Here is a 21,631-nt window from a genome sequence, read left to right as displayed (position 1 = left end):
TAGCGCCGCGCTAGCAGGGATAACCGCCGTCCGCCATCTCGCTTGATCGCCCTGTACGTATGGGCCTCCCTATGCGACGTCGGAAAAGCTCCCACCGGCTCCGCCACACTCCCAATCGGACAACACACACTAGGTACACAGCACCTGCAATGCACGTGTCAATACTCTTGCGGAGGCAAGTGCGGGTTGGGCATATACGTGAACGATCATCGCTTTTACAAGCTGTCTCGAACTCGAATTCTCTCCTCCTAACAATACATCCGCACCCCTGAGCGTCTTCCTGCCACACCGCCTTTCAAGTATACAAAACCGATCCCCCAGCCGTATCCTGCATACCTGCTGGCCCGATATGTCCGTCAAGTCGATACCGAACGACATCTTCCAGTTCTCCTTACAGTCCGCGTACAATGCGGGACTCAAGGATGGAGGTCCACCTGTAGCCTTCCTCACGAATCATGGCAATCATGGCATCGGAGTATTTGAAGACGAAGAGAGCGATCTGATTCAAGTTGACGGCGTGGCATACAGCATAGACAAGGATGGCGATGTGGAAAAGGCGGACAAAGACGAGCAGCTACCATTCGTAATGGTCACCATATTTCAGCCAACGCAACGAGTCAAGCCTCCACCGAGTACGACCAGCAAGAAGCTGAAAGAGGTTTTTGAAAGAGGCAAGAACACCCCAATGCCCTTTAGGCTCAAAGGGCCATTCAAATACATCAACACACAACAGCAGACCTATTGGGATGTGTCGGGGACAATCTTTGGCTACGCAGTCCCAGAATGGCAGAAAGCGATCAGCGGCGAAAGATTGCAGTGCATGTTCCTGAGCGAAGACAAGAAGAATGGTGGCCGAGTAGTGGATTTCGAAACTGGAGACGGAGCAAGTCTTGAGTGGGCAAAATGTGGGAGATTTCATCTTGGCTTCCCTCAAGATGATGAATATGAAGAGCTTCGACTATGATCGCTACAACCTTTGGCCGCTTTCTGAGATGCGCCTGCGTCCGCGGAAGTAGCTGCTGCTGCCTATGCTGCCGCCTCTGCAGGAAAGTCTATAGTAGACTTATCCCCTCTGCGACCTCTTCTGGCTGCGGCAAAACCTGCGCCGCCGTCATTCCAATACGGTACGCGTCCGCCGTCATCAAAATTGTGTCGGCTGGATCCTGCACCCCTCCATTAGCTTGAGCGGCTTCGAGGTCTTCGGCGATAAGTTGAGCGACTGCTGCTTCAAGGTCTTGCAACGGCGGACGGTCCTGGGGATTATATTTCATGCATCGGTTCACCAGATCAACAAGGCCAGCGCCATATTTCGAGCGGAAGTATTCGTGGTCGATCTTATACTCAGTGACCTTGCCTGGCAGATACGATGGCTGTTCTTCCTTAGTTAATGTGGTACACTGCATCAAGCAGTACAACACGGCCCCAATACCCCAAACCTGTCATGTGCTCAGCTTTACACTATTGATCGGCTTGAATCTACTCACATTGCACGCGGACAGTATCTTCCAATCATCACAGGGCTCTCCTGTCTCACTATCTACGAACGACAACATTTCTGGAGGCCGGTAGCCCGCAGTTCCCCCTCCGTGGAAGACAGAAGGATTCCATCGATCGTCTTCTTTGGTCAAGATAGCGAGGCCAAAGTCTGTCACCTTCCTAAGAAATGATCTGTCAGCAGACGAATGCAATCATTGCAGAATCGACCTACGGCTCTGGATAGTTGGGGAATGATGCATCATCTGGCAGGTCCAACAAGATGTTGTCTGGCTTCAAGTCGCGATGCACCACCTCTCTGACACCGTCGCCCTCGCGAAGTACCAAGGCAGCTTCAACCAGCGCCTTGAACACATATAGAACAAACCCCTTCGGAGGCCAATAATCTCCCGTCTCGTTTCCCCGATCCCAGTATCTCGATATGGTGTCGCATAGATCGCCGTGCGCAGCATAGGCAAGATACATCCGATAATACAGTCGGATGCTGTCCACCATGGGGTTCAGGTTAGCCAAATCAATTATCTTACGGCTTTTCGAAAAGACCAGCTTATGGATCCAGAACTCGATAGGAACAAGATCTCCTGGTGGACCATACCATTGCTCCCAGAATTGAAAAGACGCCAAATCTCGAGCATAAGTATCCTTCCGAACTATCCTTTCGATCAGGGTGTTGTGGTTATCAAACCGAGCAAATATCGTCACCCTTCCCATTCCGCCATGGTTGATGCGCAGGACCGGGAGCCAGTCAGCAGGATAATCTTGTGGAGGAAACACCTGCGTACCCGAAGAGGGTACTTGCAATGCTCCGTATTCTGCCAAGGCTGGATCGTAGATATGTGCAGGATAGAGACCTCTTACTTTCTTTCCCGTAGGTTGTTCTTTAGGCGGCTCTTGACGTGCGTCTGAGGCATCTCTACTCGGGCTAGAAGCGATGTTACTCCGAGCCTTGTTCAATCGATTCTGGACGGCCGCGACAAATCTTGGCAAGGTAGATATCAGCAATATCACCGAATTATGCAGCTCTTGAAGCTCTGCTACCTCTTCCCGTAAGAGATTTTGCAGACGGAGTTCGTCGTTGTCCAGCGTGGATTTCTCTTCTTCGCTTAGTGAATCGCGAATTTCTCGACGATCATAGACCGATTCTTTGAGCGCGGTGATTCGCTCTGCAATATCGTCGCTCCGAACACATCGTTCTGCAAGGCCCTGGAGATCTCCCGCGTTAAGTGTGAGCGATTCACGCTGTAGTTCCCCTTGAGCGTCCGCTGAAATGTAATCGTCAGAAACTCTACAGCACTTGTGGCGAGCAATTTATACGCACCTCCATTATCGATCTGGAGGCCAAAGCCGATAAAAATTCCTTGTAGATCGTTGGCAGTTGCCATGGCTGTTCGGGGCTGATGGAAGGTCTCCAACTTGAATTTGCAACTGCTTAAAACGATCCCGGCATAAATTACTTGCACGTCGAGGGCTGCATACGCGGGCGTCCGGACAAAGAAATCTCACCGGAAGCGGATTGGTGTTCCTTTGTCAGAGTCGGTGGTCATGGTTCGGGAGTCGAACAAAGCCTTTGAGAGGCCAGCGTTCGTTCATCATACGCTATCTAGAGTATCATTCTGGAGAATTGCGAATTTTCTCCTTTGTTTAGCGTCAGCTCCGCAATAGCAGACGGCACAGAATAGGACTATACAGTCTTGTACAGTCGAAATCGACGACTGCGACGTTCGAATGTGCATTATGTGCAGCTCCGTAGGGCTGCAGGGCCAAGCTGCGTCACTGTCGCGTACAATGTCTTGGTGTAAAGGCTAAGAATACATACCGGCTTAGCATGTCGATTATAACGACCTGTCTCAAGTGCCAGGCACAAGTGCTGCAGTGACGTACTACCAATTGTAATATCACTACTATATACCTCTGCCTAGCATAAGTGGCCGCGGAGTTGACATACGCCACGACGGCTTCGTTGGTGTCGGAGCAGAATGTTGGCACATGCTCCAAGAAATTCTTGTCGACCCTGCAGATGAATACCACTTTCGTCGAATCGTAAGCAAGGATTGCGCTACAAGCACCACGAGCACAAGACCTGGTATGACATATGCTCAGCACTGCCACGACTTCGATCAAGACATTGAACATTGGCTATGACATGGCTGGTAGAAACCTTGGATGAAGATATAAAGAGCTCAATCGATAGACGTTCGCATAATCATTCACGCAGCGACTTCCAACTTCCACAGTGCAAGAAGCATCAAGCTCAAAAAGACCTGAACAAATCAAAGCAGCAAAGCAACAACAACAACATCATCATCATCATCATTATCATCACTACAACGACCCGGTTTCACACCAATCAACAAAATGTGTCTCCCACGCCGCCGTCGCCAAACAATCATAGTCGCTCCAGCGCCACGATACGGAAGACCAACCTTAGTAGGAGGATATGGATATGGTAGACGCTCATGTCCACCACCCCGACGCATGGGAGGAGGCGGTATGATGGGAGGCGGAGGACATGGGAGAAGGCGATGGTAGACACATCACAACAAACACGAGTAGTTTCGTGATATGACGAAGGAATGATGGATTGCGAAGATACTACAGGGAGATATGGTGTTGGTCATGACGAAGGGGTTTGTATGGGGGAGATTGTGCGAATGTTATAACAGGTAACGAGATCTTGCTAATGCTAAAGCATCGTGATTTTTTTTCCCATTCTGTTTTGCAATCATATCCCAAAACCAACTTCCCTTGAGTTCCTCAGCGATTCCGAGCTTATCAGTCTGGCTATTGCTACTCTTAATACTACCTTAAATTCTACTAACTTGTTAGTCTAAATCGCTCGGATCTTCAACGAATCAATCGATAACCCCCAAACCCGAAGTTGATCTGGTTAAAATCTTTCAACTCCTGCCACGTCGGTCTCTTCTTACACTCCTTCAAAGATTTCTGCCCAGCTCTCCTCACCAGTTTAAAGCGTTCGTACTTCCCACCATTCCTATTGATAGGCTCATCAAATCCCACAATTTCATAAAGTCCATCATACCTCACACCCTCAATGGGTGCGTACTCACCCCGAGCCTTACTAGTTCTCAACACCCTCACCGGCCGTCTTGTAAAAATCGAGGTGTGTAATTTATTCGTATCCCGGGTCGTCTCAGCCGATCGGTCTTTATCTTTGTTTTCGTGGCTACCGGAACCAGAGTAGTACACGATGTCGCCTTCGTCTTGGTCTAGGTCTTCGTACATGCCGCTGATGACGATGGAGCAGGCACCAGTCTCTGCGATGCCCGAGATTCCCGCGATTCTGGCTCCGTGTGCTCCGGCGAAGATTGCGGCGAGACGTTCTGGAAACCAGCTGCCAACCTCGAGGCCATTGTGGCCGTAGACTTTGGCATTGCGTTTCTCGTGCAGGTACTGAGGGTTTAGGACTTTTGTGTATTTGCCTGTGTCGCGGTATTTGCGGAGGGTGATGCCGTGCATGATGCCGTTGAGACCCCAAACGGGATGGTTCTCTGCGGGTTGGAGGATGGTGTAGGCTCCTTTGGCCACGACTGTCGACTTTCGTCTCTTGGTCGTGGCTTCTCCCTCTCGAGTCGAATCAGGAACATCTGCGACTGAGTCTGGATCGGAGTCTTCAGTCACAAGAGGAATTGGAGCACCCCAGTTCTCGGCGTTGAACTTGTCGTAGAGTGCTTCCGCTCTGGTCTTGTACTCGGGAGGGAATTGGAACTTAGGGTCGGAGAAGACCACTTCGAGGACGCGAGGGACTCTTGCACGCTGCTTGAGTTCCGGCGTCATGTTGGCCTGGTCAAGCCAGGTCAAGAGCAAGTCTAAGTGATGATAGTTGTCCACCATCTTCGGTTCTAATGGACGGACGACGCGATTCTCCCTTCCGCTGATGAGGGCGATGTAGGTGAGCTTGCGGCTGGCATAGTTGACAAAGTCAATGGAGCTTTGTAGATCAGTCGGCAGCGTGGTAGCCATGACTAGGATTTGTTATGGCAAGCCGATGGCGGCAGCTTTACTATGATAGAAAGTGGCAAGCAGTGATATGCAAGCTGTCTTTCGACTAATTATTTTTTTATTATTTGGTAATTATACTAGAAGTCTTAATATTAAGTCTAGAAATGGTCGCGTAGCAAGATTTGATCTGGTCTGCGTCGATGAGATTGTGCAACCCGAGTTGCATAGATGGTCGTCGCGGAGTCAGATGGATCAGGACAAGACTGGAAACGCCGAAATGGTGGTCGTTTCTGATGTTTTGGAGAGTTGTGAGGATATCTCCGAGAGAGCGAGAAAATGACGGATTACGAACGTAGGTCGAAGATTAGGAAGAGGATGCTTATATATCTAAACGGCTGTGGCCTATATGGTACCTATGTGCCAGTATCACGTGGCTGGTCACGTGACCGACCGCGGCTTACGCTCCTAAACGCCAACTTAAGCGCAGCGCCGGTCTAACTACTAAAATCGCCGAGCTAACTACCGCAGTAGTTAGGAACTCTAAAATAATAGGGGGTTAGCCGAGGTTAAGCTAAAAGGTATAATATACTAATATGCGGGGAAAGGTATACCTTTCCCTATTACTTTCCTATACTATTTACTACGAATATAAATACGAATAAGAAAACTACGGAATAGTAAAGATATTAAATATTCTACCGACCTATACTAAGAACTAGATACTAACGCCGCTATCCTCGGAGAACCTACCGCGGGAAAGGCCTATTCTATTACAAATCGTATATTATTCTAATACTATTCCGATTATATTCCGATTATATCTATTTCGGATACTAAAAGCAATTTAAGGTCGATCTTACCGAAGGGGATAGCCCCCCTACGACTGCTTAGCTTAGATTTAACGACGATAATGCCTACGAGAAGGACTACTAAAGGCTAGAATTTAAGGAGTACGACGAGGAGTACTATAAAAGCCGATTAGCGGTACTATATATCGACGACGACGTTAAGGACGTTATAAGATATATAAGGGCATTCCTATTGCAATATTAAACGAATAAGAACTTATTTGTAATAGGATAGGATTATTATTACCTCGAACCGCGACGCTATTAGGGCTCGTTTTATCGAATACGTAACCGCGATACCGTAATATCCGAAGACCTATAAAGATAGATACGTATACGTAATCGACTACTCTACGACTAGTAATAAGCCGGAGCTAGACGTAAGTAGATTCTCAATCCGATATTATTCCGATCTAATCGCTTTAAGAAACGATTAAGAAACGATTAGTAAGGATAGCTAATAGAGAGGTAGATACAATATAGCGTTCCCTTAGTAGGAACGAAGGGGGCTATTCTAATAGTATCTAGTTGCTTAGGTAACATACCGTATACTAAGACGTCGTACGACTGCTTAGGTATTAAGTAGTACTAGTAGTTATACGAGAACCTAGCATCTATAGATTACTATAAGGTCTCGGAAGAATAGTAGAAGATAAGAAAGAGATTGAATCTCGAAAGGTTTAACGAGGATAATCCTAATTTAGCGAGAAAGAACGCGTCGAGGTATGTAATTCTAATGTTAATAGTTTCCTAGGCGAATAATAGCGATAGGCTCTACTAGTCGCTCCGAAAAGAGTTCGAAAATAGGATATTCTATAAGGCCTTTAGGTACGACTCTTGTAAGATAAAGTTTGGATTCTTTAATCTACGTATAAGTAATAAATCCTATACTAATGTTAATCTAATATTATTGCGATGTAAATAGACTCCGATTTATTTCGTATACTAATGCTAAACGAAATAGCTTAAAAGGATAATACTAGGCGAAGGATTTATCTGCTATACGAACTACGACTCTTCTAGCCTTAACAAATACGATTATCGCTTCCGCGCGATTAAGCTAGCGGAGAATGTCGATTATAAATAGATATAGAGCCTAGTTATAGGAGTAAACAATTAGTCTAGGATTCTAATTACAAAGCGATAGTATATAGAGATCGTATAAGGGACGAGCCTACGGAGGATATACCGTAAGTATAAATAGATTCTTATTAGATTGCTAATAAATTAATATCGCAATTAGGTTACAATTACCTCCCCTCTAGACTAGGTTTCCTTAAGAAGATTAGTTGTCTAGTTAAAATAAGGAAGATCGTTCCTATTAACTTTGCGGTATATCCTTACGTTATCTTCGTATCCTTTTTTTAGTATTATTATCTACCGCCGCCGCCTATACGACCGCTTTAATCCTATAAGGATGAAATCTCGAGACTTATTACTTAAACGCTATTAGCAACGATAACACTATATATATTAAGCAAATAAGAATCGTATACTAAACGGTTAAGAAACTAATTAGAACGGGATAAGCTGTCTTCCTTTAAACGTTCGCCCTATAGTAGTACCTCCGAGATAAAGGGGTTTACGCCCTTAGCGAAATTCATCTTAGTCTAGAGAATACTAATAATATTAGACGGGAAATCCGACGACAAAAGCTTATTTATTACCTAAACGGAACGACGATAAATAGAGTCTAATTTAAGCATAATATCGAGCGGAAGAACCCCGAAACGGTAAGAAAGTCGATTCCTATTCGATTTATATTCCTTTCTTAATGTATTCCGAGTCTACTAATATTCTATTTAGCAATATATTTAGGGTGTATAGTAGACAGAACAAGAGTATATAACTATTACATTCTTCGTAGAGTAGGCGTCTCTATTCCTTTCCTTCGATACCTTCGAGGTCGATATATCGTTCTAACGCATTAAGGAAAAGAATATAAACGAAGTAATTCTCGGACGATAGGATAAAGAGAGAACTATTCGTAAGTAATTCGCATTCCGATAGTATACTAATGTTATTCTATTCTAAATCTATTCTTAGTCCTTATCTTCGCCCGAGCCTACGTCCGTAGAGAATCCGAGTTAATATACTAGAACTTCTTTACGCGAGTCTTCGGAAGGATGCGTAAGGTTACTAGAACCGTAGTAACCTTTTACTATATCTACGGTAAAGGAATTCGAGCGGTCGTAACCGACCTAAACTTAAAGTAGGCTAAAGGTATAAGAAAGCATTCTTATCTTAATCTTATTGCGATAATATTGTAATAATAAACGCTTCTTATAGGCTTAGGACTTTATCTTTAAGAAATTGACTATTAAAACCGCGATTAGAGGGTGCAACTCGAATATATTATCCTCTATTGCGTAATCTATTAGCAGAGGAACATTAATAAGGCTATTTAGAACGAGAGCCTATACGATCGATCGATCCTTTTCGCTCGGATAGATAGTATCCGTAGATTGAAATTAAAAGAGGCTTATATAAAGGAAGTTAAAGCTTTAGCAGGTAAGTAAGAAAGCTTTTAGATTAGAATCCTAAATAAATCCTATTACTAGGTTATTTAAACGAGAAAGTAGTAAGGTAGGCTAGGTATAAGCTCTATCGCTATATCCGCTATAGCCTAGTATCCGCCTTCTCGAATATTCCTAAGGCAACTTAGCGGACAATTAGATACTATACTAATGCAATCGAGTTAGCCGGGAAATAGGGGTACTATACTAGAAAGCATCGGGAAATTCTACCTACGATTAATGCGTATATTAAAGCTTTCTAAAGGCTTTTTAATTAGTTTCGCAAAGCAATAATATTGAAATAGCGCTGCTATCTTAGATCGAAAGACTCTAACGTCTATAAAAAACATTAAGTCCTATAGCGTTCGTTTAATATAGCGGGCCCGGGCTTACTCCGTATACTCGCTAGTAACGAAGAGTAAACAGCGATATAGTAAAGTAATCCTTATTAGAATAGTATCGGAATAGTATTAACTTCCGTATCTAGAGAGCCGCTATCGTAAACGGGATGCGATAGAAAAGAGAACGTAACGAGAATTTAATAAGGATACAATCGTCGCCGAAGAACCGAGTAGTACTTAGATACTAAAGCGGCGTCGTTCGGCGCTATCGTTATAAGCGAAGGAAAGTCTAGCCTTACGTAAAGCAACTAGTACGCCGTTACTACCGAGTGTACCGGTAACTAGCGACGATATACCGCCGATTGACGTTAAGCTTCTAGAATAGTAGAATAAGGCGAAACGAGAGATGCTTAATCTCCTTCGCGAGGAAATAGTACTAAAGGAATAGATAAGGGAGAAAGGTTTATAATTGAATTGAGATTAGTATAAGAAAGGATTTAGACTATAATATAAAAATAATTATAACTACCTCTATACTAGTATTCCCTTCTACGAAATTCTTAATCCGCTAAGGAACTCCTCTACTATTCTATTCGCATTCTATTCTTATCCTATTCCTATTCTATTCCTATCCTATTCCTATCCTATTATTATTCCTTCGTTACCGCTCTAAGAGCCCTTAAGCTCTCGTCCGCGAGATCTTAGAACAATACTCGGTATTTATAGCTACAGAAGAGGTCTTAGGTCTATCTATTTCGTAAATAGGTCGGACAACGATCGAGCTATCCTTACTAACGTAGAAGACCGATAGCGCTCCCGAAATTAATCTAAATAGAATAAGAATAGACTAGCAATCGTTTAAGATCTAAATAAGAGTAGACTTACCGCGTTTCCTCGCTTATATCTAGGCACTCGAATAGAACTATAAGCGAGAGGCTATAGATCGGGAAACCCCTATCGAGGATATAAGGGCTACTAAGCTAGTACTAGCTTAGTCGGAGGGGCTAGCTAGACTAGTAGCGTAGGCGTAATAGGCGGATTAATCGAAGGCTCGGGCGTAGGTGTTTTCGAGGGCTAAGCCGGGGGGGGTTTAGTACTAGGCTCTCGCTTAATATTAGAATCCGAAACGGATATTATTAGTTTTAGATTACGAGAAGGCGCCGACGGGGCATTTATAGTATTCTATTTAGAAGCGGATACCGCGAGCTTTTCGAGGTCCCTAAGGGGATTTTCTTCCTCTAGGTTATAGACCGAGCTCTCCGACTTACCCGAAGAAATTACTATCGGCGCTAATTTATGCGATTTAGAAATACTAGAAATATTAATAGGAAGTCGACGATAGATAGGATAAAACGAAGATTATTACTTACTGCCGTCGCGACTCTTTAGTTTTATCCTTATCGTCCGGAGTAGTCCTATAAGCAAGGTTAATTTTTTTTAGGCGTATTTCTACCGTCGTAGGTTAAATAGATTCGCATTCTAATTACAAACCTTTTTATCGGACTCGATTTCTAGATAGCGATAGGACTCTTAGGCCGTACCGCTATAGGACTTAGTCCTACCTATTCCGTTTCGTCGTTGTCCTTATTAGCGTCGCTATCGTTAGTACTTATTAATAGAGTTCTTTCTCGAGGTTTCGGATTTTTCGAAGATATAGCCGTTTTATCTCGATTAGACCTATAATTTATTAGTACTAAATTAAGTATAGAAATAGAGGCATTTAAAGACTTAGTATTTTAACCTATTGCCTTTACCGACCGAGATCCTTTAGCCTTACTGCCTCTAAGAAAAGTTAGTAAAAAATCATTTAAATCTGAAATTATTAAGAAAGCCCGAGCACTATTATTAGATTCTTATTAGTTTAAGAATGGTTTAACAGTACTTATTGCTTTCTTATTAGTATTAGAAGAGTATCTCCTAACCCTAACGCTACGCTAACTATACTAAAAAAAACCCTACTTATAAGGTCTCCTTACCCGAAATAATGTCCTCGAGGTTAGCCGCGAACTTAGCCTTAGCCTTGCTCTTCTTAGACGAGCGTATACTACGTAGGGTAGCAGGCTTTTCTAAAACGAATAAGAAACTATTAGTACTTTTTCTTAAACTATTCTAAAACTAATAATATACCGATCCTGTCTGCCTTCTTTAGGGTAGTATTAGCAGCCTTCTTTAGCGTCTTCGGCTTTAGCGTACTTACCGCCTTCTTAGTCTCGTTAATATAGGCGTTATTAGTAGCGACAGCTACCTTACGATACTATTCTAAATAGAATTAGCCTATGTTTAAACGTTTCCGAAACTATTCCGATTAGTATTATATACTCTTAGCTTATTTCTTCGCCTCCTATCTACCTTAACCTTTTCTCTTCTTAAATATAAGCCTATATCCGCCTTTGTCGGTATTTGTACGTATATAAGCGATTAGGGCAGAGGAGTCTTAGAATAGCTTATACTAAAACTAATTAGATACTATTACTAATGCATTTAGATTAGAAAAAACTTACTAAACATATGTCGTTATCCTTACTAGCGGTAACGCGATAGATTACCTCGCCTAATACTAGAATTTAGTTGTTATCTAAGAAGCTGTTTTCGTCTACGACTAACTTAAATACCTCGAAGCCCTAAAAGCAATTAGAAATAAATAGCAATAGAATAATAAAAGGACTTACTAATAGTTTTATATTCTTGCCTACCGTATCGATATATACGAGGTAGTCCTTATTATTAATAAGCTTCTAAGATAGGGCTATAGTAGAATCGAGTTTAAATAGATTAGTAAATCGAGTTAGAATAGGTTAAGATTAGATTCTAAATAGACTAACGCTAGTAGAAGCTGCTATAGTAGGGGAAAGGAATGAGGGTTGCTTTCGGAAAGTCGAGCTTGTTTAAGCCGAGCGCGCGCACTAACCTGCGCACGGACTACCACGGCTTCATCCGATTGGTCAATTCGGTGGTCAGCTCGGCGATTTTGGTGGTCAGGATTTCTGAGTGCCCAACTTGCTTTGGCTGGCGTTCTCCATTCTGTGCCTCTGCCTCTCCATGCGGACCTCCCACCTTTTCCTTGCCTTGTCCAGGTCGTTCTTGCCTCCCGCGATCCTCGCCACGCTGTACATCTACTTCTATCCATTCTTCCACCAATGCAGCTTTCCCGAAGCTCGACACGCCGAGGCAGCATGCTACTTCGCCGACGCTGACCATGCGAAGGCCGCAGTGCCCGGAGAACTTGCGCCATTTCGACTGTTGGTCTTTGGAGATCCTCAACTTGAAGGCGATACGAGTCTGCCCGAGCATGGACATGCCGAGCTGTTTCCCAGTCTGAGGAGACTGTGGAGCAGGGTCGAAAGAGATGCACTCGCTTCGCTCACAACCAGTCTGGGTGACGAGGCCAAGAGGCTGTGGAACGACGATATCCCGGGGGCCTTCAGGACCTACCACAAAAGGCTGGACCTGTGGGGCAACGACCTGTATCTGGCACATGTCTACCGCACCATTCACTGGTATACCAAGCCCACACATGTCGCTGTACTGGGAGACTTGCTTGGCAGTCAATGGATCAGCGACGAAGAATTCATGCGCAGATCGTACAGGTTCTGGCATGTGGTGTTTCGAGGCGCGAAAAAAGTGCCCCAGCTCATAACGGATGCAAGCACCAGCAGGCCTGACATTTTGGGCGCTGATCCGAGGTGGAAAGATATGGTTATCACAGTTCCAGGGAACCATGATATCGGATATGCTGGCGACATCGATGAGCATCGCATTGCGAGATTTGAGCATATGTACAATCGCGTCAACTGGGATATTCGATTTGCCCTCAACAACACCACTACCATTGATCCTGCTACATTGCAGCCGACCACCCCGGAACTGCGACTGATCGTGTTGAACTCCATGAATCTGGATGGTCCAGTGGCAGCTTGGGATCCGCATCAAGAAAGTATCGACTTCTTGAACCACAAGCTCTACCACGACCTGCCATCGCCAGACTCTGCTACCATTCTGCTGACACATATTCCACTCCACAAAGAGGCCGGCACCTGCCGTGATGCACCGTTTGTGGATTACCTTCCTGAGCACCACGGCGGCGGCATCAAGGAGCAAAATCACCTCAGCGAGGACGTTTCGCAGCGCATTCTGGACGGGATCATCGGACTGGAGCGATCACGAAAGGGTATCATACTCAACGGCCACGATCACGCTGGATGCGATGTCTACCACTCCAAGAAGAAAGAACTTGACCTCGAAGCTTTGCAAAGCGAGGACGCTTCTTCCTACCAGGACAGATGGGACGCCAAAACATATGCGCGAGCTCAGCAACAGGTCCTGGACAGTACGCTGACCGGCATACGCGAGGTCACAGTCCGGAGCATGATGGGCGATTTTGGCGGCAACGCTGGCCTGCTGAGTGCTTGGTGGGACAAGGAGACAAAAGAATGGAAATTCGATTACGACTCTTGCATGTTTGGTGTTCAGCATATCTGGTGGGCTGTCCATATTCTAGATCTGGTTGTGCTTGGATTTGGCATCGCAGGCGTCTTGCTCAAGGGCATTGAAGGGCTCAACAGTACCCAGGCAACGACAGAACTGAAGAAGAAGCAGTAGTGTAGCATATACTGTAAAAGACTGTACAGGTTCTTGGAAATGTATCAAACTGTTCATGTGCACACCGTTGTCGTTCCGTTCATCTTACAATCGAAAAGTCATACACTCGTCCTAGCTATACATCGATAAGATCTCATTCAACCAAGATTCATCATTTCCAGAGATTTGCACGATTGGTAACCATAAACTTCAGCTGATACTCCTTTTCTCGCTCCCACACTTCTCGCAGGTGTTCACTCTGGCATGTGTCCCATTTCTCTCGTGGTAACCATTTCCAGCTTGAATGGCACATCCATGGATGTAACTGTCCCCTTGATACCGAGCTCAGGATCAGGAGTGGCCAGGCTGCGATTGCGAGACCTTCTGCTGTGATAGTAGCGGCCGACGCTGGTGAGTCGCCACCACTTGCCGAAAGCGGTGAACGAGGCAACTTTTCGGATCGCTGGAAGACAGACTGCGATGATTGCTATTGTTGTCTCTACCATGGTCCAGAACATTTCTGCGCTGACGATGCCTAGGATGTCATACGTTGGAACGCCCATGATGAAGTCCTTGTTGAGTGCAGCTGTACTGATCTTAGCTTGATCTCCAGACGACTTCGAACAACCTTACTTACCTGAGGGAATGCCTGTCTGTATGAAGATGGCCATGCGAATGAAGGCAGCAGAAGTCGCTATGGCTCCAAGCATGAAGCAAGCGCAGATCGAGAGCTTTTTGACCAAAGGCATCTTCAGTTGAAAGACCTATCGAAGCATAAGCAGTGCGTCGGTGAGAATAAGTCAGATGATCCTACCCATGGAATTGGAAGCAAGAGCACGAAGAGGTCCAGGCAAGCATCCAGGATCGTGTAGATAATCGTCGGCATGAATCCGAAAGGACATTTCTGAGCGATTTCGGAGAGGGAACCCCAGTTTGCCGCGATGTCACTCCCGCAATCAAAGAAGAGACCGAAGGTGAACGTGATCATGAATGCAACCACGACGACAACCGCAGCAAGACTCGTATACATGAAGCTCTTGGAGAAGGAGAAGATGCGTCGGCATAGGAAGAGGACGGCGAGCTTGGCACATCCTATGATGATCGGCTGCAGCCAAAGCGTGACCCATACGACCTGTATAAAGTAAGCTTGCTGCGCTCTCTATACAGGCGGGAAGAGCTACCTTTGCCAATGTTACCCACTCCGGCGTGACAGACATGATCCATGTCTGAACATCATCTGGACTGGAATGGCCGCCCACTGAGCCTTTGGCAGCGCCTATATCGTGTTGAGTATTGGAACAGGCATGAATGGAGTGAAAGACATACCCCAGATGATGATCACAGATGATGGAAAGAGAAAGATCTGTACCGTCCCTGTCAGCTTTACCACGCTCTTGGCCTTTCAAGGATCACTCACCAGAGCGAGAACACAAAAAATGTCCTCGAGATGAAAGCCCTGAAGGACGGTCTTTCCCTGAAATCTCTGGTCCAACCCTTTGACTTGTGACAGCCGTACTGCGACAGCACATGTTGCGAGGACCGTCAAAAGAACTGTGAGCGTAATTACGCTGTCCGGGTTGATGAAATACATGTCTGCCTGCCGGAATGAGAGGGGAGAAGGTTGACTGCGATGGCACGAAGATACAAGCATTCATCTTGCTATGTATACTCACCATCGAGTCGTTGCAGGGACTTCACGTGGCACTTCAAAGTCTCGAGCATGGCGTCTGAGCTTTGGAAGTCAATGCGAAGAATGGGTCCTTTGTGGGTGGACGATCGCGCTGTCCAGAACTGAAGCGTGCCGCAGAACAGCCAGATCGTGCAATGATATCTGCATCGAGAGCCGTTGATGAGCCGTCCATGTCATGAAGTTGCCGACGTCAGGTTGGCGTGTCTCCGTCAGATATCATGTCCCGCTGGCTGAGGCGAGAGGCTTGAGGCTTGAGGCCCGTCGGGGCGGCCATAGTGGGGACGGGAAGGCTGCAATGCAGACAGCGCTCGTGTTCAAGCTTAGATCGGTTGTGCTGAGGCATTATTACAACCACATATTAGGAGACGTGTTTTATAGACAAGCAAGACGATGGACGCACTAAGCGTGTCAGATGCTTTCGAGCTAGTCCCAAAGAGAGAACGCCCTCGCTCGATTTAGAAGTGGTCTGTGCTAGTCTCTGGCTCTTCACCGGCTTTGTTCGACTTCATCTCTTCTTCCATCAACACACTCGACAATGTATCAATGCTGCCAGTACGGCCACTGCTGAAGAGATGCGCCAGTCTATCAACACGATCATGAGAATATCTCGAAGTAGACGAAGTCATCCCCAAGCCCGAAACTGAAGCTTGGCACAAAACTGTGGTACTGATGTTTCGATCTATGCATGCTATGCATGACCATCATGACTCAACGAAACCGAACGTAAGCGAAGCATCGTGGCAACAACCATGTCAGGAATACAATAGGAACATGTGCCGCGTGCGTCGATCTAGATCTGGCCGTGGCCACCATCAAGCGATACCAGCTCCCATGTGTGTGGTCTACTCATGTCGACTGGACGGAGAAGCGTTGAGAGATTTCTGCGCGCCCTCACCGAAGCCCCTGACACCTTTCCGGAAACAATCTCAGATTTTGCAAGCTGATACAGCTCCAACACTGCAATGGAGGGCTCGCAGTCCGATGAGGAGCGAAATCTTTTGCTTGTTGACGCCGAGAACTCGGAAAAGTCCTGCGCAAGTGCTCGAAGCCGAAGCTTGGACTGGAAGGGTATTGCCATCACAGTCCTGGTTCTCGTCAACACCATCCTTCTTGCAGGAATCCTGTGGCAGCCGTTCAAGCCGCACCTGGACAGCTCTTCACCAGACAGTAAGAATGAGTATAAACCGCAAAACATTGGTATGCGCCATTGGCAAATCACACGACTTCTCACTAATGTCCCTCCAAGCGCTTGTTCCAGATCTGCCTCGCAAGCCGGTCATATTCCACTGGAACACTCCTTACAGTTCGATGAACGACACAGAAGGGGACTTTCTTTGGGATGCGATCAATACAGCTCACGGACACATCGCAGTGGACCATGCTTTCGCCAAAAATAATCATTGGCCCGCGTCCATGTCTCTCCCGGATGATTCCGACAAAGGACTATACCTCCTGGAGTCCTACCATCAGCTTCATTGCTTGAAAATCGTGCGACGAGTATTCCTCGAAAGTCTTGAGGGCAAGCCATTGAGTTGGCCAGTGCAGCATGCACGCCACTGCTTCGACTACTTTAGGCAGGTCAGGCTTCTTCCGTGACTCGCTTTGCTTAAATCATTTTCTCAGCTAATGCTTTATTGTAGTTCATAATGTGTCACGCAGACATTACTCCCCTCTACACTCAGGGGAAGCACAAATCTGGTGATGGTCAAGTACATATGTGCCGCGACTGGTCAGCTTTACGTGATTATGCTACAGAACATTCTGCATGCTTCAGAGATAGAGTCGGACAGGAAACACTTGGCCAACAGTTTGGTCACTGTGATGATGGCAATGATGGGCTAGAGGATGCGGTATGACAGAATGCAGTCTCTCAATCAAACGTCCAGAACTTGCGGATCTCCGATGTACGCTCGCACATTAAATCCAGGCTCAAAAGCTCACACAAGGCTATCCAGCGGCACGACTCCGGTCCAGGCCCGGAAGTCTGAGACCCGGATCTTGCGATCAAATCTAGCTGCGAGTCAGCCTTACATGCCAGCCACGTGGGCATGGTTGTATGACTCTCAATGCGCTTCTATATTACCGCCCGAAAAGTCATCACGCTCGGTACTTCTCTGACACAAATCCTCCGACACTGTTCTAGCCACACATTCGCTTCACGATACATCTCGCGTCTTCATTTGCACAGATCCGACTCAGCTGTCAGCCAAAACCCCCCTCACATTGTCCACCGATCCAGAGTATCGATAATGGGCGTGCCGCCTTTGCTTGTCATCAGTGATTTCGACTGTCATCGACGACTTCGAGACTCGGAAAGGAGTTCTGCCAAGTCGATGCGCGGAACGAAGGCCTTGAGCGCCGAACATCGTGGCTTCGTTTGAATTTGGAATGCTCCAGACTCGTGGTGGCATCGAACAACCAGAAGCAGGATATAATAGTGTGCAACCACACCGACATTCAATGAACAGGGCACTTGGTTACTCCATTTCAAGAAGACCTTTCGCAAGTCTTGCTCCAGCCACTTTTCCATCCGTCAATCAAGATGCCTTCGACAGTGGGACTCATCGCCTTCATGGCTCTCGCCCTCACTGCCTTGGCCACACCGGTGCCTTCACCAGATGGACTCCTCGGCGGCGTCACCGGTGCTCTTGCACCCGTCACCAATACCGTCTCAGGCACCGTGGGAGCATTGGTTGGCAGTGTCCCCGCCCTCCTCGAATCCCAATGCAACAGCCAATTCAGCAAATGCAACGTCACCGTCAGCGGACAAATCGAGAATCTTTTGACTGACGGAAGCAGCTTTGGTAAGTAAGCATCAACACAAAAAAAAAAAATTTTCCGGATGATAAAAAAACTCTCGTCCATGTCTAATGAATCACAGCTGGCAGGGCTTCGGTCGCAGGCTGGGTCCAGAACGGTCATGCTTATGGCGGAATTCAATTGGCTGGAAAGGCTCCTCTGCCATTTAACATCAAATGCGACACCGTTGCGAACGTATGCTTGGGCACGGTCAGTGGCAACGTGACACAGGTCTTCGCAAATGGGAAAGATATTGCACTTTGGGGCTGGCTGACGCCCAGCGGTCATTGTGATAATGGTACTTGCTACGGTAGCGTCACGGCGCTGGGTGACCCTGCGTACTAGAGGGGGACATTCTTCGCCGCTGTTGGGACTAAAGTCATGACAAGCAAATGGATGAGGTACGTCCGAGATGTGAGAGGTCGTCTTACTTCACTGATGGTTTCTTAGAAGACATGCAATGCACATAGAAGCGAGAGAAGATTACATATTGTACATAGACGAAGAAAGAGACGATGACGATGAGTTTGTGTTTGATTCTGATTGCTCTCAATTCATGCTCTCTAATGTACAAACACTCATGCTTCAGATGCTCTTCGCATACTTCCCTGACAAACAGTTGCAATCGTCGTCATCATCCAAGCAAAAAGCAAAACAGATCAAGCAAACTCCATTCCATTCCAATCCAGTACATTTCCTCCCCCGCCAAGAGCTTTGCGCCGTGCGGCATTTTCTTTTGGTAGTATGATCAAAATGTCGTAGTCTCTCTACTCGTACCACAAGACATGAGCTGCGGAACATTCTCCTCAGCCATGAAGCTTTCCTCAGTCATGAGGCTTGGTGTAGGTGTGTTAGGATCAAAACCTAATTCGGGATCGTGATCGCCGAAAAGTTGTGTTTGAGTAAGATCCAAAGGTAACATTTCGAAACTTGTGACGGAAGAGGGTTTCGTATTGGAGTCGTCGAAAGGATAGATCGAGTTCTGTGGGAGGGGAGGGGGTTGCTGGCCTGGTAATGCGAAGCCTGTGGGTGTGAGTTCGTCGCCGAAGGGGATCTGGTTGTCTTCCACGATGTTGAAGTATGGGCTAGGTGGGTGGGATGGTGGTTGAGGTGTTGACATGGGTGGAATGAAGTGTGGTTGGCCGACAGGTGAGTGCGGTGCGGAGCGGACGCCGTATGGACTATATGCCGGTCCATGTCTGTGACGATCGGAGCGACGGGAGCGATGATGATGTAAAGGACCATGGAAGCGCTGCTGCTGCGCTGCTTGTTGTCGCAAGCGGCTGGCATCTCTGGTTGCTCGACCGCCCTTGGCGCCCGACACTTGACGATTCAGCGCGGGAACAGCGCGGCGTTCTGGTCGACGCTTTGGGTCTTTGCGGTAGCGGGTAGTCGATATGACACCCTCACGCAGAGCTTCGTCAGTCAATCGCCAAAGGCTGCCCTTCTTTTGCCCAGAGCCCGGCGCAGGCTGCACGCGAATGAAAGCCTAGGAATGTCAGCGCCGTAGCAGAAGGTCGGAGGGAACAGCCTTACAGCATTCATCGAGAGGTTGTGTCTGACGCTGTTCTGCCAGCCGCGATTCTTAGGATCCTTCGCCTTGTGGCTGTGATGCGCAACCCATTCATACAGCTCGCGGAGCGACAGTGTATAGTTCGGAGCCTCCTTCAGACACTTGTACAATAGCTGCGCATAGCATGGGTCAGCAGACTCTCCACCATCTTCACCCTCATCGAAGAACAAATCGTCGGCAGGCATGTCATGATGCCGTGGCCAGCCACGATTGAAGCTCGGATCACCAAATTCATCGTGTGCCTCTCGAGGAGAATGATGGTCCATAAAGCCATTCTGGTAGGGCATTTGAATCGGTAAATCGACGGGGTTCGAAGTGGGTGGCATGTGAATACCGAGACCATCGCCGTTCTGAAATCCGAAGGGGTTGGCTGGCGGCTCGAATTGCTGATCGGGTACCCACGGCGGATGCTGATAAGCGATCGGCCCACAGTTGAACATCGTTTGGTGCTCAGGCACAATAGGCCACGCTGGTTGGAATGGTTGCGGAGCGGCATTCGGTTCGCTGACTGAAGAAGTGGAGCTATTCGTGGATGTTGCTGAAAGGGGATCTGGTTGCGGGACGTCTTCCATAGCTCCGAAGTTAGCGGGAGCGTTGTCGTCGTAACCGAAGTATGTGAGATCCATGTTCGAGTTCATGGTTGTTGTTGATTGATTGTCTTGCCCAAGCGACTGTAAGAACTCCCTCCATTCATGGTCACAGGAAAGGGACTGCCTGGGCTGGGCGTGTGACTCTGTTACACCAACGTCACCAGACGCCGCTGTCATAGATTCATTATCCCTCAAGGGAAGTGTGGTCGCGTGGACTTCCATGGCCATGCGGGTGGTGCTCGTGGTATGCTTAGGCCGGGCGGGCGGGACAGGTGGCGGAAGTATGTAAGGAACAGCTCCCAAGTCGGTGGTGTAGGAGCTCGGGCGGCGATCAGTTGCAAGCTAGAAGAGGTGGTGTAGTAGCGGTGTGGTACGGGACGTGGGAGGCTATGCTTCAAAAGTAGGCATCTGTGACCCTTAACAAGTTCGACGCGGTCGCTGCGACGCTCTGAGATGACTACCCTCTTACGAAAGCAGAATGAGGAGTCAAGTGCAAAAGGAAATGAACGTGCCTACGATGCTGCAGATATTTGGAAAATGCCCTTGTCGCATCTTGCGCGTGGGCCAAAGAGGCATTGTCACGGATGCACCCTTTGCTTGAGCACGCTGGCGCCAACGCACGCCAACTCGCATGGGCTTATTCTCGGCTACTCAGCTCTCTTGCCGATGAGTTGCCATTGTGGCCTGGCCTGCGAGCCTATGCCTCTCTACTGCGCGCAAACACCGACTGACGATGTGCCTTGACAGCGGGCAGTGGTGTCTTTGTCAGACTATGCGCACTGTACCAGGACACCCTGCCCATGCGGCATGCGGGTACAAGCCTCAGCGTCTGCCGATGCTGGGACGGCAGCACTCACGCACACAGCATCTCGTTGGTGAGGGTATGAGCTGTGGTCGTACAGGAGAAGTGCAAGAGAGGAGCAACAAGCGGACATGGTTGGTTGAGACGCACGGGAAACACCCGCAAGCACCTTAGCGTCCACGGCTGCGTGCATATTACCTAGGGTGCATCATCTGCTACTGGTGGTGCAGGGCCTGCGCGGCGCTGGATGTCAGGCCCGAGAAGCGACAGTCGAAATGGTCAAGATCCAAAGATCTCCGGAAAGACGTTCGCTCGGACACGGGCAGCCCAGGGACGGAGCTGCTTCATCATGAAGCTTTTTGTCATGCTCCCTCGATGCTTGGCAGGGACAGCAGAATATTTGGCGTTTGCTCAACGATTGCGTGGCCTGAGCTGGTCGA

At 47.3% G+C, this 21,631-nt stretch overlaps 8 protein-coding genes across 8 annotated transcripts; 4 read left to right on the top strand and 4 right to left on the bottom strand.

Annotated features, from left to right (window-relative positions):
• Positions 1-349: 349 nt before the first annotated feature.
• On the top strand, positions 350-1,482 carry MYCFIDRAFT_153782 (uncharacterized protein; the record flags this gene model as incomplete). The annotated part of the gene is made up of 1 exon (XM_007928260.1): positions 350-1,482. The coding sequence occupies one exon, from the start codon at positions 350-352 to the stop codon at positions 962-964; it is 615 nt and encodes a 204-aa protein (XP_007926451.1). The 3' UTR covers positions 965-1,482.
• MYCFIDRAFT_211254 (uncharacterized protein) lies at positions 734-1,483 on the bottom strand. Its single transcript, XM_007928259.1, has one exon. It carries the CDS (start codon positions 1,401-1,403, stop codon positions 1,053-1,055), a length of 351 nt encoding a protein of 116 aa, XP_007926450.1. The 5' UTR covers positions 1,404-1,483; the 3' UTR covers positions 734-1,052.
• Positions 1,484-4,338: 2,855 nt separating this feature from the next.
• On the bottom strand, positions 4,339-5,475 carry MYCFIDRAFT_85401 (uncharacterized protein; the record flags this gene model as incomplete). Its single annotated transcript, XM_007928258.1, has 2 exons — positions 4,339-5,295; positions 5,368-5,475. 2 exons carry the CDS (start codon positions 5,473-5,475, stop codon positions 4,339-4,341), a joined length of 1,065 nt encoding a protein of 354 aa, XP_007926449.1.
• Positions 5,476-5,517: 42 nt separating this feature from the next.
• On the top strand, positions 5,518-13,887 carry MYCFIDRAFT_174611 (uncharacterized protein; the record flags this gene model as incomplete). The annotated part of the gene is made up of 5 exons (XM_007928257.1): positions 5,518-5,537; positions 5,635-5,749; positions 5,782-5,896; positions 12,149-13,754; positions 13,788-13,887. 5 exons carry the CDS (start codon positions 5,518-5,520, stop codon positions 13,885-13,887), a joined length of 1,956 nt encoding a protein of 651 aa, XP_007926448.1.
• Positions 13,888-13,991: 104 nt separating this feature from the next.
• MYCFIDRAFT_136954 (uncharacterized protein) lies at positions 13,992-15,328 on the bottom strand (the record flags this gene model as incomplete). The annotated part of the gene is made up of 6 exons (XM_007928256.1): positions 13,992-14,323; positions 14,375-14,501; positions 14,552-14,869; positions 14,919-15,013; positions 15,064-15,100; positions 15,155-15,328. The coding sequence occupies 6 exons, from the start codon at positions 15,326-15,328 to the stop codon at positions 13,992-13,994; spliced, it is 1,083 nt and encodes a 360-aa protein (XP_007926447.1).
• A 1,332-nt stretch (positions 15,329-16,660) lies between these two features.
• On the top strand, positions 16,661-17,283 carry MYCFIDRAFT_46958 (uncharacterized protein; the record flags this gene model as incomplete). Its single annotated transcript, XM_007927628.1, has 2 exons — positions 16,661-17,005; positions 17,068-17,283. 2 exons carry the CDS (start codon positions 16,661-16,663, stop codon positions 17,281-17,283), a joined length of 561 nt encoding a protein of 186 aa, XP_007925819.1.
• Positions 17,284-17,969: 686 nt separating this feature from the next.
• On the top strand, positions 17,970-18,571 carry MYCFIDRAFT_85397 (uncharacterized protein; the record flags this gene model as incomplete). Its single annotated transcript, XM_007928255.1, has 2 exons — positions 17,970-18,231; positions 18,309-18,571. 2 exons carry the CDS (start codon positions 17,970-17,972, stop codon positions 18,569-18,571), a joined length of 525 nt encoding a protein of 174 aa, XP_007926446.1.
• A 403-nt stretch (positions 18,572-18,974) lies between these two features.
• Positions 18,975-20,437, bottom strand: MYCFIDRAFT_196499 (uncharacterized protein; the record flags this gene model as incomplete). The annotated part of the gene is made up of 2 exons (XM_007928254.1): positions 18,975-19,697; positions 19,763-20,437. 2 exons carry the CDS (start codon positions 20,435-20,437, stop codon positions 18,975-18,977), a joined length of 1,398 nt encoding a protein of 465 aa, XP_007926445.1.
• Between the last annotated feature and the right edge of the window lie 1,194 nt (positions 20,438-21,631).

The sequence above is a fragment of the Pseudocercospora fijiensis genome, assembly GCF_000340215.1.
Source record: "Pseudocercospora fijiensis CIRAD86 unplaced genomic scaffold MYCFIscaffold_4, whole genome shotgun sequence".
Taxonomy (NCBI): domain Eukaryota; kingdom Fungi; phylum Ascomycota; class Dothideomycetes; order Mycosphaerellales; family Mycosphaerellaceae; genus Pseudocercospora; species Pseudocercospora fijiensis.
This window is presented reverse-complemented; position numbering and strand designations above follow the sequence as displayed.

Excerpts from the sequence above, each read along its gene's own strand:
- MYCFIDRAFT_211254 (XM_007928259.1), bottom strand. The coding sequence starts at position 1,403 with ATGCAGTGTACCACATTAACTAAGGAAGAACAGCCATCGTATCTGCCA.